Below are 13,889 nucleotides of genomic sequence, written 5' to 3'. Positions count from 1 at the left end.
ATAAATGGATGAGGTTGTATGGGTTCTCTTTCTTTAATTGTTGGTCATGGTTTATGTTCTTCTGGATTATTTTGTTTGTCTAATGTTTTTTTGTGAACGTTTAGGTAGACGAAGATTATTAATTAACAAGGGTATAATTAATTTGATACCTAGAATGGGAGGGAATTAGATTAGGAAATGAGACACTTAAAGTAGTAAAGGAGTTTTGCTATTTGGGGAGCAAAATAACTGATGATGGTCGAAGTAGAGAGGATATAAAGTGTAGACTGGCAATGGAAAGGAAAGCGTTTCTGAAGAAGAGAAATTTGTTAACATTGAGTATAGATTTAAGTGTCAGGAAGTCATTTCTGAAAGTATTTGTATGGAGTGTAGCCATGTATGGAAGTGAAACATGGACGATAAATAGTTTGGACAAGAAGAGAATAGAAGCTTTCGAAATGTGGTGCTACAGAAGAATGTTGAAGATTAGATGGGTAGATCACATAACTAATGAGGAAGTATTGAATAGGATTGGGGAGAAGAGAAGTTTGTGGCACAACTTGACCAGAAGAAGGGATCAGTTGGTAGGACATGTTCTGAGGCATCAAGGGATCACCAATTTAGTATTGGAGGGCAGCGTGGAGGGTAAAAATTGTAGAGGGAGACCAAGAGATGAATACACTAAGCAGATTCAGAAGGATGTAGGTTGCAGTATGTACTGGGAGATGAAGAAGCTTGCACAGGATAGAGTAGCATGGAGAGCTGCATCAAACGAGACTCAGGACTGAAGAGCACAACAACAACAACCTAGAATGGCTTTATGGTGATTCCTTTAGAGATCATCAAATATAGCTGCCCCTCCATCAACACGCAGGGCCAATGTCCGTATAAATGGCGCCCACACTGCGAGCAAAGGAGATTCCACTGTGCGCCACGACCGCTGTGTGGCCGTCGTTGAACCAGTGTCCACTGGTGCAGCCACTAGAGCTAGTCAGCGTAATTCACTTATCGTACCGTCCTGCCTTGGGATCAAGTTCCACGACACCCACACCCAGCCGGAAGTTGTGGACCGGAGCTCGCTACCCGGGTGGTACAACTTTTGCTGCGAGATGCTGCCAGACAGGCCGTCGATACAGCCAGCCCGCCTCGTTGCCGTGAAGCACGGCAGTCCCAACAGCACTGACTCAACTGCAGCACCATCAGGTTGCCTGCCCAGCAAGAACGATCTACTCCCGAGCCACGCTGTGCTGTTCACAGCCACGGCTGGTGTCTCGACAGTATGCCACCGCCGAGGTCTGTGGGTTCAATACCTGCCTCGCTCACTAGACGCGTGCCTGAGACATCGTTTAATACTGTAAGACAGCAATAAATGAATGTGGTTACAACATGAGCATTGTTGAATACGATCCCGCCCTCATGCCAGGACTGAGGATGTCTGAACGGTCTCCGTAGGTAGCCTGCAATTGCTCCCCCACCCTGCAATGGTGTCGATCACTTGATAACCGTGGATGCAAGTGGACATCACTGGCAACTCTGACTACATTTGCCTGATGTATTTGCTAACTCCTTTACCTCTGTTTCTTATCTTGTAGGCAACATACGTACAGATGTTTTTGTGAAATGATATAGGCTATTGCTTATCAATGGAAGAAAGTAACGTAAAGTCCAAAAGAAGTATCTCGTAGAAGGAAAAATGTAGATATAGCGTGCTAGTGTGAAGTGCGACCTGTACACGAATTACAAATATAATCTAGTCAGGGGTCATTCTTTCCTTCCTTTTGGCAGGGATTCCGGTCTTATAATAAAGTTTCTAAGAAAACTTAACCGAATCTACAGCATGCATCAAGTATCACAGACTGTTGTAAACAGCACCAAAACTAATAAGTTTGTCGACAAGGAAGTGCAGATATCACACATTCTTTGCGTTGCGTATCTCAGTTGACAAAAAAGTAAAACTTACAGTATCACTTCGTTGTCCATCTGTTTATCTGTCTATCTGGCTGACTGTTCAAAACCGTTTCTTTGAAGGAAAAGGTAGACGTATAAAGCTGAAATTTATGTCACAATGTGTGATGTAAAGAACTGAAGCGTTTAAGTCAATTCAGTCAAAAGTTACGGCCATTTATCTCACACAATTTTATATTCTCAAACACACGCATCAAACCCTACAAGGTACGCCCCTTTCCCTATATCATGAAATTTTGCAAGAAGGAAGGTTTCCACTACAACCAAATCAAAATATCCGAAAATTGTAATCTGTAATTACATCACACAAAAGTATTTTTCCATTTATTCTCAGACTCTCTGTGTGTCTATCCATCCGTATGTTAAGACCCCTTTTTCTCACGAAGGAGCAGACATAAATTAATATATATAGTCCTTTGTTGTTAGGCTCCTTAGACAGTGTAAAGGAAAGGATGCGGCCATTTACGTCATATTTTGATACTCGCAAACTCACCCATTAAAACCTATAAGGTTCTTCCCTTGATGTTCATTTGTGAAATTTAGCAAAAAGACAGTACAGGTGAAGAAAAAAATCACAAAGTTGTTTATTTGTAATTTTATCACCCGAAAAAATTTTCTTTTGTCATTTGTTATCCGACTTTAAACTTGAAGTTGAAAAATTCTCAAAAGTCCTGGTCGTCGTGGAACCTATATCTTGCCAGTATCAACATCGATAACGGGCAAATGACGTCGAGACCTCGATTCCCGGACTGGATGAACTGTCTGTATACATAATTAAGTTTGTACGGGACCATCAGTGCACGAGTCCTATCCGCACCTGCTCAGTTATTTTCATTTTAAATCTTGGTGGCAAACTTGAACAAGAAGAGTTGCTTATCGGAAGAAACAGTAACCCGTGGCAAGCCATTTTCAGTGGATGAAAGATCTGGAGATCATACTAGCCAGGACAACAGTTGGACACCCTCTGTTCTTGGCTAGCTCAGCACAGCACGAGCAACATGCGGACTGTCGTTATCGTGTTAAAGCTATGAATATTTCGACCACTGGCCTTAAAAACTCTTAAATGCACCGCCTGCTGTCCAAATTATCGGCTATGCTGCCCAGAGGTGATCGCGCTGTGTACCCAAAGACATGTCACACCATCACGCCTGGTGGTGGTCCCGACTGAAGATGATTACTGTAATGCCGTGAGGTTCGTTCTTCTAGGATTCTCCACACACAGACACGCCCATCGTGGTAGCAAACGGAGAACCTTGACACGTCTCAAAGGATGACGTGGTGCCATTAATCTGTCCGGTGTTGTCGTTTCCAGTCGCTCTCGAATTTGGACATATGCTGTAGCTATTTCTCCTTCTTACACGAGGTACAGCACGGTATTCTTACAAAGAATGCACGTATAAATTCGATTTCTGAACGAGAAACCCACTGTATAAGCCTTTCCCTACATACCGAGAGCGTTACTCCTTCATTCCTTGTAGTATGGTGATAATATGCTTATCATTCGCACTAGGAAACGTGCAACATGCTTGACGACAGTTTACATGTGTTAAAAGCCGCCTTGGTGGTGTTGCAATTTTAATGGGCTGTGGTGTACGTGGAAAAGAGGAGCGGTCCTGTCACACTGCCCTATGGGCTCTCCTGACGTCACTCCTGTCTCCAGTGATGACTCGCTGCGCAGGAGGGCGTATTGGGCTCTGCAGCTATTACTCTTACTGTTAGTAGAGAACAGGTGTATTAAGTGAACCTTTACTCACACATATCAAGAAGAGAATAGAAGCTTTTAAAATGTGGTGCGACAAAAGAGTGCTGAAGATTAGATAGGTACATCACGTAATCAATGATAAGGTACTGAATAGTATTGGGGAAAAGAAGAGTTTGTGACTAGAAGAAGAGATCGGTTGGTGGACACATTCTGAGACGTAAAGGAATCACCAATTTAGTACTGGAGGGAAGCGTGGAGGGTAAAAATCATAGACGGAGCTCAAGAGATGAATACAGCAAGCAGATTCAGAAGGATGTAGGTTGCAATAGCTACTCGGAGAAGAAGAAGTTATCACAGGTTAGAGTAGCATGGAGAGCTGCATGAAACCAGTCTTTGAACTGAAGACCACAACAACAATAACAACATCAAAGCGTGATAAATTATTAAGGATACTGGAAGGAATATTTCGCAGCCTTGCGTGGTTGGTGACTAGACAATAAAGACTTTCAGTGAAGGCTGGTTACCATGTGCTAATATGTTACAGCACACTGTAACTATGGCACTACAATTACGCTATTTCACTTCGAATGTGAGCCTGAAATCGGTCTAATATTACTACTCCATTTCTCTTTGTACACGTGCTGGTATGCAAATAAAGCGGACGAAAATACGTTTTGTAGCGCTCTCGCTGCGATAACTAGAGACCAGTGTCGCTTGCTGAAAGGATGGTCAACTCAGAGAAGCGACACAGATGTCCGTTTTCCACTGCACATGCTCTGAGGTGAGTGATGTGTCGCTCACAGCACTACATCAGAGTTTTTCTTTGAGGCTGTTTATAGGGAATTGTGCAAGTGTACAATATGAGGGATTTGTAAAGCCGTTGTCACGTTGGCATCATGCCCATGTGGTCTAAACAACGGACTGGCAATTCGCCGACCCAGGTTTGATTCCTGCTGTTGCCTAAACTTTCTTTTCAAAACTGCTAATTATAAAATTTAAATATATTTAAACAGTTCCAATCGTACACATAAAATTGATATATTCAAGTTAGTTAGATTACTATCCTTGTAAGTCGAGAAGCTATGGGCTAGATGGTGGTAAAAAAAAGCGAATATATGAGGAAATTCAGTATGAAAGTGTTTTCCGTAGATGAGGGCCTTTTCCAAATTTTAACTGTATACGAATCTTCTAAAAGGATTTGTGTAGAGGTGACATCTTCAAGTTTCAAAACTCTTTATCCGCTATTGACGAACAGCCCAGAAATATGGTTTTTGTGTACAAGAAACGATCCACGGATTCAAAGACGGCTATGCACAGCAAATGATAGAAATTTTTATGATATGTTCCTAAGATCCCAAATTCGAATAAACTTTAAAATTTTTGGTATATTTTTTCCATTTGCGACACACAGAGATTTAATGTTTCACTATTTGCATACGTAAAATACGCTCTTAAAATCTTGCGTGAGGCGGAAACGTAGTTTAGGAAGTGACGTAGCACGGAGAAATATGCTGTAATGTATGTCCATTATCTTCAGAAGGGTTCTGGGAACCCCTTGTTGTAGTACTGAAGCACAACCAAAATTTTTGTGCACGTAAAATTAATTTAGCATTATTTCAGTTTCGCATAAGTATACTATCAAAATTTTCCTGACCCATGCAGTTCTTATCATATGAGTGACATGCCAGGGAAAAGAAGGAAAAAATGCTCATATTGGAGAACAAAACTGACTGAAAAGCTGACTTATTCTATTTTTCTCAGCACCTTTCAAAATTTTACCACCAATTTTGCACTGCGAACATATTCGCTCTTTTTTATGCTGAGAGAGGAGGAGACAGCGGCAGTAGGAAGAGGCCGGAAAGGTAATAAATACTGGAAGAAGATATGCAGTGGTTGTGGTAGAACAGTAAAGAAGATAATGGCAGTGTGTGAAAAAGAGAGGCACACAGTGATAATGGAACTTAGTTGATAGTGACAGTCATCCGGTCAGTGTGGCCGAGCGGTTAAGGCGCTTCAGTCTGGAACCACGCGACCGCTACGGTCTTAGGTTCGAATTTCGCCTCGGGCATTGATGTGTGTGATGTCCTTAGGTTAGTTAGGTTTAAGTAGTTTTAAGTTTTAGGGTACTGATGACCACAGAAGTCCCATAGTGCTCAGAGCCATCTGAACCATTTTGAACACAACAGTCACGGGGAAGGAGTGCAGGAGACAGTGCCAATGGAAGGGGAATGCAGAAAAGGATAAACTGGATGCGGGTGAGAGCCAGTGATTATAAGGGACAGAGTATATGAAAATGAAAACCGTGAAGAGAGAGATAGTGACAGTGAGAACAGATGCCAGCAGTGGTACGGAATAAATGAGATAGTGACAGTGAGAAGAGATACCAGCAATGGTAAGGAATTAATGAGATAGTGAGAGTAAGAAAGAGCAAGAGGGAGACGTGACACTGAGAGGCGACAGCAGCAGGAGGACGGAAGGAAGGAGACTGTGACTGTGAAACAGTGACAGAGAGAGAGAAAGAAATAGTGACAATGAGTTGGGCTGAATGAGTGAGTGAGATTGGGAAAATGGGAGCGGATTGGTATGAGCGACTTGCGACGATGGACTAACGGGTGCGAGCGAGTTACTGTTAGGGGAGAGCTTGTGGGACTCAGAGGTGAGCTGAATCTTAAAAAGACCGTGAATATGGTCGCCTGCCAAAATTTATGGGGACATTTTTAAGGTGCTGAGGAAGGTAGAATGCGGCAGATGGTACCCCAATTTTCAATAAGTCTTTTAAATAAACAAAAATGGTTCAAATGGCTCTGAGCACTATGGGACTTAACATCTGTTGTCATCAGTCCCCTAGAACTTAGAACTACGTAAACCTAACAAACCTAAGGACGTCACACACATCCATGCCCGAGGCAGGATTCGAACCTGCGACCGTAGCGGTCACGGGATTCCAGACTGAAGCGCCTAGAACCGCACGGCCATACGGGCCGGCTTTTAAATAAACAGGAACGTATTCGCATAGGGGCTGGCATCGAAATTTCATCAACAATCCTACGATCTATATAAATTTAATTTGAGATGCGAGATTTTTTCCTACCTACCGTACTATTCCCCCCCCCCCCCCCCCCCCCCCCATGAACCATGGACCTTGTCGTTGGTGGGGAGGCTTGCGTGCCTCAGCGATACAGATAGCCGTACCGTAAGTACAACCACAACGGAGGGGTATCTGTTGAGAGGCCAGACAAACGTGTGGTTCCTGAAGAGGGGCAGCAGCCTTTTTAGTAGTTGCAAGGGCAACAGTCTGGATGATTGACTGATCTGGCCTTGTAACAATAACCAAAACACCAAAACGGCCTTGCTGTGCTGGTACTGCGAACGGCTGAAAGCAAGGGGAAACTACGGCCGTAATTTTTCCCGAGGGCATGCAGCTTTACTGTATGATTAAATGATGATGGCGTCCTCTTGGGTAAAATGTTCCGGAGGTAAAATAGTCCCCCATTCGGATCTCCGGGCGGGGACTACTCAGGAGGACGTCGTTATCAGGAGAAAGAAAACTGGCGTTCTACGGATCGGAGCGTGGAATGTCAGATCACTTAATCGGGCAGGTGGGTTAGAAAATTTAAAAAGGGAACTGGATAGGTTAAAGTTAGATATAGTGGGAATTAGCGAAGTTCGGTGGCAGGAGGAACAAGACTTTTGGTCAGGTGAATACAGGGTTATAAATACAAAATCAAATAGGGGTAACGCAGTAGTAGGTTTAATAATGAATAGGAAAATAGGAATGCGGGTAAGCTACTACAAACAGCATAGTGAACGCATTATTGTGGCCAAGATAGATACGAAGCCCACACCTACTACAGTAGTACAAGTTTATACGCCAACTAGCTCTGCAGATGACGAAGAAATTGAAGAAATTTATGATGAAATAAAAGAAATTATTCAGATAGTGAAGGGAGACGAAAATTTAATAGTCATAGGTGACTGGAATTCGAGTGTAGGAAAAGGGAGAGAAGGAAACGTAGTAGGTGAATATGGATTGGGGCTAAGAAATGAAAGAGGAAGCCGCCTGGTAGAATTTTGCACAGAGCACAACTTAATCATAGCTAACACTTGGTTTAAGAATCACGATAGAAGGTTGTATACATGGAAGAACCCTGGAGATACTAAAAGGTATCAGATAGATTATATAATGGTAAGACAGAGATTTAGGAACCAGGTTTTAAATTATAAGACATTTGCAGGGGCAGATGTGGACTCTGACCACAATCTATTGGTTATGACCTGTAGATTAAAACTGAAGAAACTGCAAAAAGGTGGGAATTTAAGGAGATGGGACCTGGAGAAAATGAAAGAACCAGAGGTTGTACAGAGTTTCAGGGGGAGCATAAGGGAACAATTGACAGGAATGGGGGAAAGAAATACAGTAGAAGAAGAATGGGTAGCTCTGAGGTATGAAGTAGTGAAGGCATTAGAGGATCAAGTAGGTAAAAAGACGAGGGCTAGTAGAAGTCCTTGGGTAACAGAAGAAATATTGAATTTAATTGATGAAAGGAGAAAATATAAAAATGCCATAAATGAAGCAGGCAAAATGGAATACAAACGTCTCAAAAATGAGATCGACAGGAAGTGCAAAATGGCTAAGCAGGGATGGCTAGAGGACAAATGTAAGGATGTAGAGGCTTATCTCACTAGAGGTAAGATAGATACTGCCTACAGGAAAATTAAAGAGACCTTTGGAGATAAGAGAACCACTTGCATGAACATCAAGAGCTCAGATGGAAACGCAGTTCTAAGCAAAGAAGGGAAAGCAGAAAGGTGGAAGGAGTATATAGAGGGTCTATACAAGGGTGATGTACTTGAGGACAATATTATGGAAATGGAAGAGGATGTAGATGAAGATGAAATGGGAGATACGATACTGCGTGAAGAGTTTGACAGAGCACTGAAAGACCTGAGTCGAAACAAGGCCCCCGGAGTAGATAACATTCCACTGGAACTACTGACGGCCTTGGGAGAGCCAGTCCTGACAAAACTCTACCATCTGGTGAGCAAGATGTATGAAACAGGCGAGGTACCCTCAGACTTCAGGAAGAATATAATAATTCCAATCCCAAAGAAAGCGGGTGTTGACAGATGTGAAAATTACCGAACAATCAGTTTAATAAGCCACAGCTGCAAAATACTAACACGAATTCTTTACAGACGAATGGAAAAACTAGTAGAAGCCGACCTCGGGGAAGATCAGTTTGGATTCCGTAGAAAAATGGGAACACGTGAGGCAATACTGACCTTACGACTTATCTTAGAAGAAAGATTAAGGAAAGGCAAACCTACGTTTCTAGCATTTGTAGACTTGGAGAAGGCTTTTGACAATGTTGACTGGAATACTCTCTTTCAAATTCTAAAGGTGGCAGGGGTAAAATACAGGGAGCGAAAGGCTATTTACAATTTGTACAGAAACCAGATGGCAGTTATAAGAGTCGAGGGACATGAAAGAGAAGCAGTGGTTGGGAAAGGAGTGAGACAGGGTTGTAGCCTCTCCCCGATGTTATTCAATCTTTATATTGAGCAAGCAGTCAAGGAAACAAAAGAAAATTTCGGAGTAGGTATTAAAATCCATGAAGAAGAAATAAAAACTTTGAGGTTCGCCGATGACATTGTAATTCTGTCAGAAACAGCAAAGGACTTGGAAGAGCAGTTGAACGGAATGGATGGTGTCTTGAAAGGAGGATATAAGATGAACATCAACAAAAGCAAAACGAGGATAATGGAATGTAGTCGAATTAAGTCGGGTGATGTTGAGGGAATTAGATTAGGAAATGAGACACTTAAATTAGTAAAGGAGTTTTGTTATTTGGGGAGCAAAATAACTGATGATGGTCGAAGTAGAGAGGATATAAAATGTAGACTGGCAATGGCAAGGAAAGCGTTTCTCAAGAAGAGAAATGTGTTAACATCGAGTATAGATTTAAGTGTCAGGAAGTCATTTCTGAAAGTATTTGTATGGAGTGTAGCCATGTATGGAAGTGAAACATGGACGGTAAATAGTTCGGACAAGAAGAAAATAGAAGCTTTCGAAATTTGGTGCTACAGAAGAATGCTGAAGATTAGATGGGTAGACCACATAACTAATGAGGAAGTATTGAATAGGATTGGGGAGAAGAGAAGTTTGTGGCACAACTTGACCAGAAGAAGAGATCGGTTGGTAGGACATGTTCTGAGGCATCAAGGGATCACCAATTTAGTATTGGAGGGCAGCGTGGAGGGTAAAAATCGTAGGGAGAGACCAAGAGATGAATACACTAAGCAGATTCAGAAGGATGTAGGTTGCAGTAGGTACTGGGAGATGAAGAAACTTGCACAGGATAGAGTAGCATGGAGAGCTGCATCAAACCAGTCTCAGGACTGAAGACCACAACAACAAACAACAACACCGTACTATATCTGTTGTCGTGAGCCCAGAGAAACGGGTGTACGACCATTTATTCATTCTGAGTGACTGTTTGTATGTGAGTGTAGCTCCATCAAAGCAACACCCGGAAAAATTTGAAAAGGAACTCAAGTCTTCCGATTTGAATCGATTACATTACAGTAAAATTCTTGTACTTATGTTGATATTTATTTTATAACGTCTTTACAAGACACTATGTATTCCGAACAACTGAACTGTGAAGTCCTGCTGTCTCTGACAGAACTATATTCCTTTCGTCTTTACAAGACACTATATATTCTGAACAACTGAACTGTGAAGTCCTGCTGTCTCTGACAGAACTACATTATCTTCGGCAATTCTCAACGAGTTATGATTCTTTCCCTGGACTTAAATTCCTGTTCAAAGTTTCTCCTCGGTTTCCCTTACTGCTTGTTTAATGTACGGAATGACATGGCGAATAGGCTACCACCCAGTCTCACTCCCTTTTCGAGCGCTGCTACTCTTTCATTTCCTCCGTCCAACTGCACTCATATTTATGTACACTATGTAAATAACCTTTTTGTATGCATTTTATCCCTGCGTTTTTACGTAATGACTCCAAATGCTACAAGCATTTGTACTTATTCAGTTTTCTTTTAAAGAAGCTAATGTAATATTGGGCTGCTGATGTTCATGGTTACCTATGGGAACCAAACGCAGGGGAATATCGTATATTCCTAGGGTACACACTAAATGCAGATTCGCGAAAATTTTGCGGGATATTGACGCCTGTATCCAAGCGTCTGTCTCTCGTTGTTTTTCAGTATTTCCGTGGTGCTACCCCGTGAGCCAAACATACCTGCCACCACTCGAGGAGCCGTTTTCTGTAGATGTTCAATATCTCCCATTGTTTGTAGTCAGTATGAGTCCCTCGCACTTGAGCTCCATTCTAGGATGGATCGCACGGGTACTCTATCAACAGTCTGCTTTGTAGAAGGACCGCATTTTCCTTAGTATCCTACTAACGAGCCGAAACCCCCCACCTGCCACCTGGTTTATGTAATGTCCGAGTCTGTGTGATCTTTCTGTTAAATACGCCCGAAAATTGCTACGTCGAAGTTTTTGTAAGCCATGACTGATCCCAGTCGAGACTCACTCATATTATGGTCATAGGACACTACGTTTCTGCTTTTTATGAGATTCAGGATTTTGCATTTCTGAACATTTAAAGCTAGATTCCATTGTTGAAACCACGTTTAAATACTGTAAAGATCTGAAAGACCTGCCTAGATATGTGTACAAAGTTTTGCAGACTACACTTGGTTGAAGACAAGTGCATCATCTGCAAATTGTTTACGATTACTACAACGCTGGCCACTGAAATTGCAGCGGTATGAAGGCAGAGTGCAACAAACCACATAGGCGTGAAGCGATACGCAAATGATAAGCATTTCACTGCAACTACACACAGTAGGTGGGGAGAACGGCATCTACTTTCTTCCCGTAAGGAAAGATTACGCTGCGAGTTCAGGAACCGCATTGTTTGTTATAATTGAGGAGAGTCTGTTAACCCCTTTGTGTCATGGAAAAATTTATATCTGCGTGCGACAGCGGCAGCACGTGATCTGTCGACAGTGTGGTTTATCGTTGCGCGGTACTGTTGCACGTGTAGGTCATAGTTACGCAACTGTCATGAAATCGACGGGTTCAGAGGGCCCTGCGTGATCTCAACGGACTCATACGACTAGCGTCCGATAGGACAAACATATTGTTCGCTCGGCTGTATAAGATCATACAGTCACGTCACGGGCTTGTTTGTACTGTCAACAAGGACGGAGCGACGTCAGCTAGAATAACGGAGACTGCCAGCAAGGCAATTATTGTTTCGGATTCCCTTGACCTGAAAGCAGAGTGAGGGGGGGGGGGGGGGTTATTGCGCCCAACGACAAGACAGGGCACAGGACTGGTACCACGTCATCATCTCAGATCAGTCCCAGTTCTGCGTACACTACCCGTGTGTGGACGCTGCATAAACAACCGACGTTCCTATATTGCATTTATCATTAACATATGAGCTCACCTGGCGTGACGATAAGGAGTACCACTGAGTACACAACACGATCATATGTGGTTCGGAGCCGAAGGCTGTGTACTGTCTCGGTGACGTTATCTTTCAGCAACGCAATGCAGGCAGGCATCACTTACTGCCCTCGCCTACCTCCATAATAAAGTGAACGTTCCTCTGTTGCCCTGCAAGCACGTTCAACAGATCTCTCAGCCATTCCAGACTGGCACGCCCCCTCTTTCCAGCAACTACGGTCGAAGAACTTGAAAGGCTGCAGATTAACCTGTACCTAACGGATCGGATTTACTCTTATTCCTCTTTTTTCCGGTGGAGTGGCGTTAACGACGCGGGGGTGCCCCATACTATAAGCACGGCAACGTTTGCCGTACCCCGATGGTTTTGCCAAAACCACCATAACGAACGCGCCGTAGGTGTGGACGCTGAGCGCAGTCATGTTTAAAAGTGACTAAACTGAAGATCGGGCTTAATTTCGTCACTGAGGATAGCATCTGTCGTTAATAGGCGACCGTACAGTAACAAACAGCGGTCGTAAAGGCAAATGGAACTATGTTAAGTGAGTGATTGTGAATGTAAAACGAATGTCATTATGATACATTTTTCATGTGCTTAAAGAAGAATAAATCGAGTGGTCGTTTAAGCAGTTTCATCGTCGTTCCAAACTGTTCATCTTATTGTCTTGTTCAGGTGTTAACTTATAAAGAAAAGGAGTGGACATCGTGATAGTGCATGCGTCAGTAGATGCACGGTTAGGATGTCTGATAAATCGACACATTAACCTTGGGCGTAAATCTATCTACCTGTGCAGTCGTACTGTACAAGTACGAAGGCCAATAAGTCAGACAGCCAGATATTCAAACAAAATCACGGCAAAGTTTGCCGCACCCCGATGGTTTTGCCTGAACAACCATAACATCTAGTTGCCGGCATGCTAGCGAGTGCTCAGAGTGTTGTCAACAGGCCATATTTGTGTTCATGGGGCGGTTTCTTTATGGGTGATATATAAATAAAAGCATTGACAGTGGCTATCTGGTTGTTTCTTCTCGGTTCTTTGGGGCTTTTAAACACGTTTCATGCCTGGGATACGAGTAGGAAGAATTTTATTGGTGATGTAATGAACCAATGGGACTTTTAATTACGTTCGACATCTCGGTCAAGACTAGCAAGACCTTTTATTTCATTGTTTGATGGTGCCAAGAACAGCCGAAACGCGTCGTATGTGAGGATTAAATAGGCCTATCTTGTTTTTTTATATCTAAAGATAGTCAAACATTTCTTTAACCAAAAGGAAGGGTTGCAGTAAAGCTTTTCTGAGCGTTTCTTCACTGATATCGTTTCCAGACAACGCATCTCTACAGGTTTCACCACAGCTACGTCCACCCGTTGCACGCCAGTCTAAATACCACAACCTGCTAGGGCAGACTCACCGCTTTACCTACTGCTGCAGCCATGGCCGCAGTCGCCTCCCGTGTCCGGCGTTACTGCGCTCTTCCACGGCGGAGACTCGCCTTTTGTCTGCGAGTCTGCCCAGCGGTGGCCTCTTCCCCTACCCCTTTCACAGCACCGCTCTCAATTATTCAAGCCCATCTCCAGCGATGCACTAAATATTTAAATATTACTGAGACAGTAGAAACGCCTCGAAGCCAATTAAATAGTTTTTGAAACGGGTCAGCTGTATCACACAGTAAAGTTACGGCGGTTGAATAGCAACAGAATTAAATATTATCGAACACAATCAGAAACAGTGAGTAGTT

The 13,889-nt window shown here is 43.0% G+C and overlaps 1 protein-coding gene across 1 annotated transcript in view; it reads right to left on the bottom strand.

Annotated features, from left to right (window-relative positions):
- LOC126150321 (odorant receptor Or2-like) overlaps positions 1 to 13,586 on the bottom strand; it is a 114,573-nt gene extending 100,987 nt beyond the window's left edge. The window contains exon 1 of the mRNA XM_049915869.1: positions 13,563 to 13,586. Coding sequence (XP_049771826.1) covers positions 13,563 to 13,586 — 24 coding nt within the window. The remainder of the gene's footprint in view (positions 1 to 13,562) is intronic.
- Between the last annotated feature and the right edge of the window lie 303 nt (positions 13,587 to 13,889).

Source organism: Schistocerca cancellata, chromosome 2 (genome assembly GCF_023864275.1).
Source record: "Schistocerca cancellata isolate TAMUIC-IGC-003103 chromosome 2, iqSchCanc2.1, whole genome shotgun sequence".
Taxonomy (NCBI): Eukaryota; Metazoa; Arthropoda; class Insecta; order Orthoptera; family Acrididae; genus Schistocerca; species Schistocerca cancellata.
This window is presented reverse-complemented; position numbering and strand designations above follow the sequence as displayed.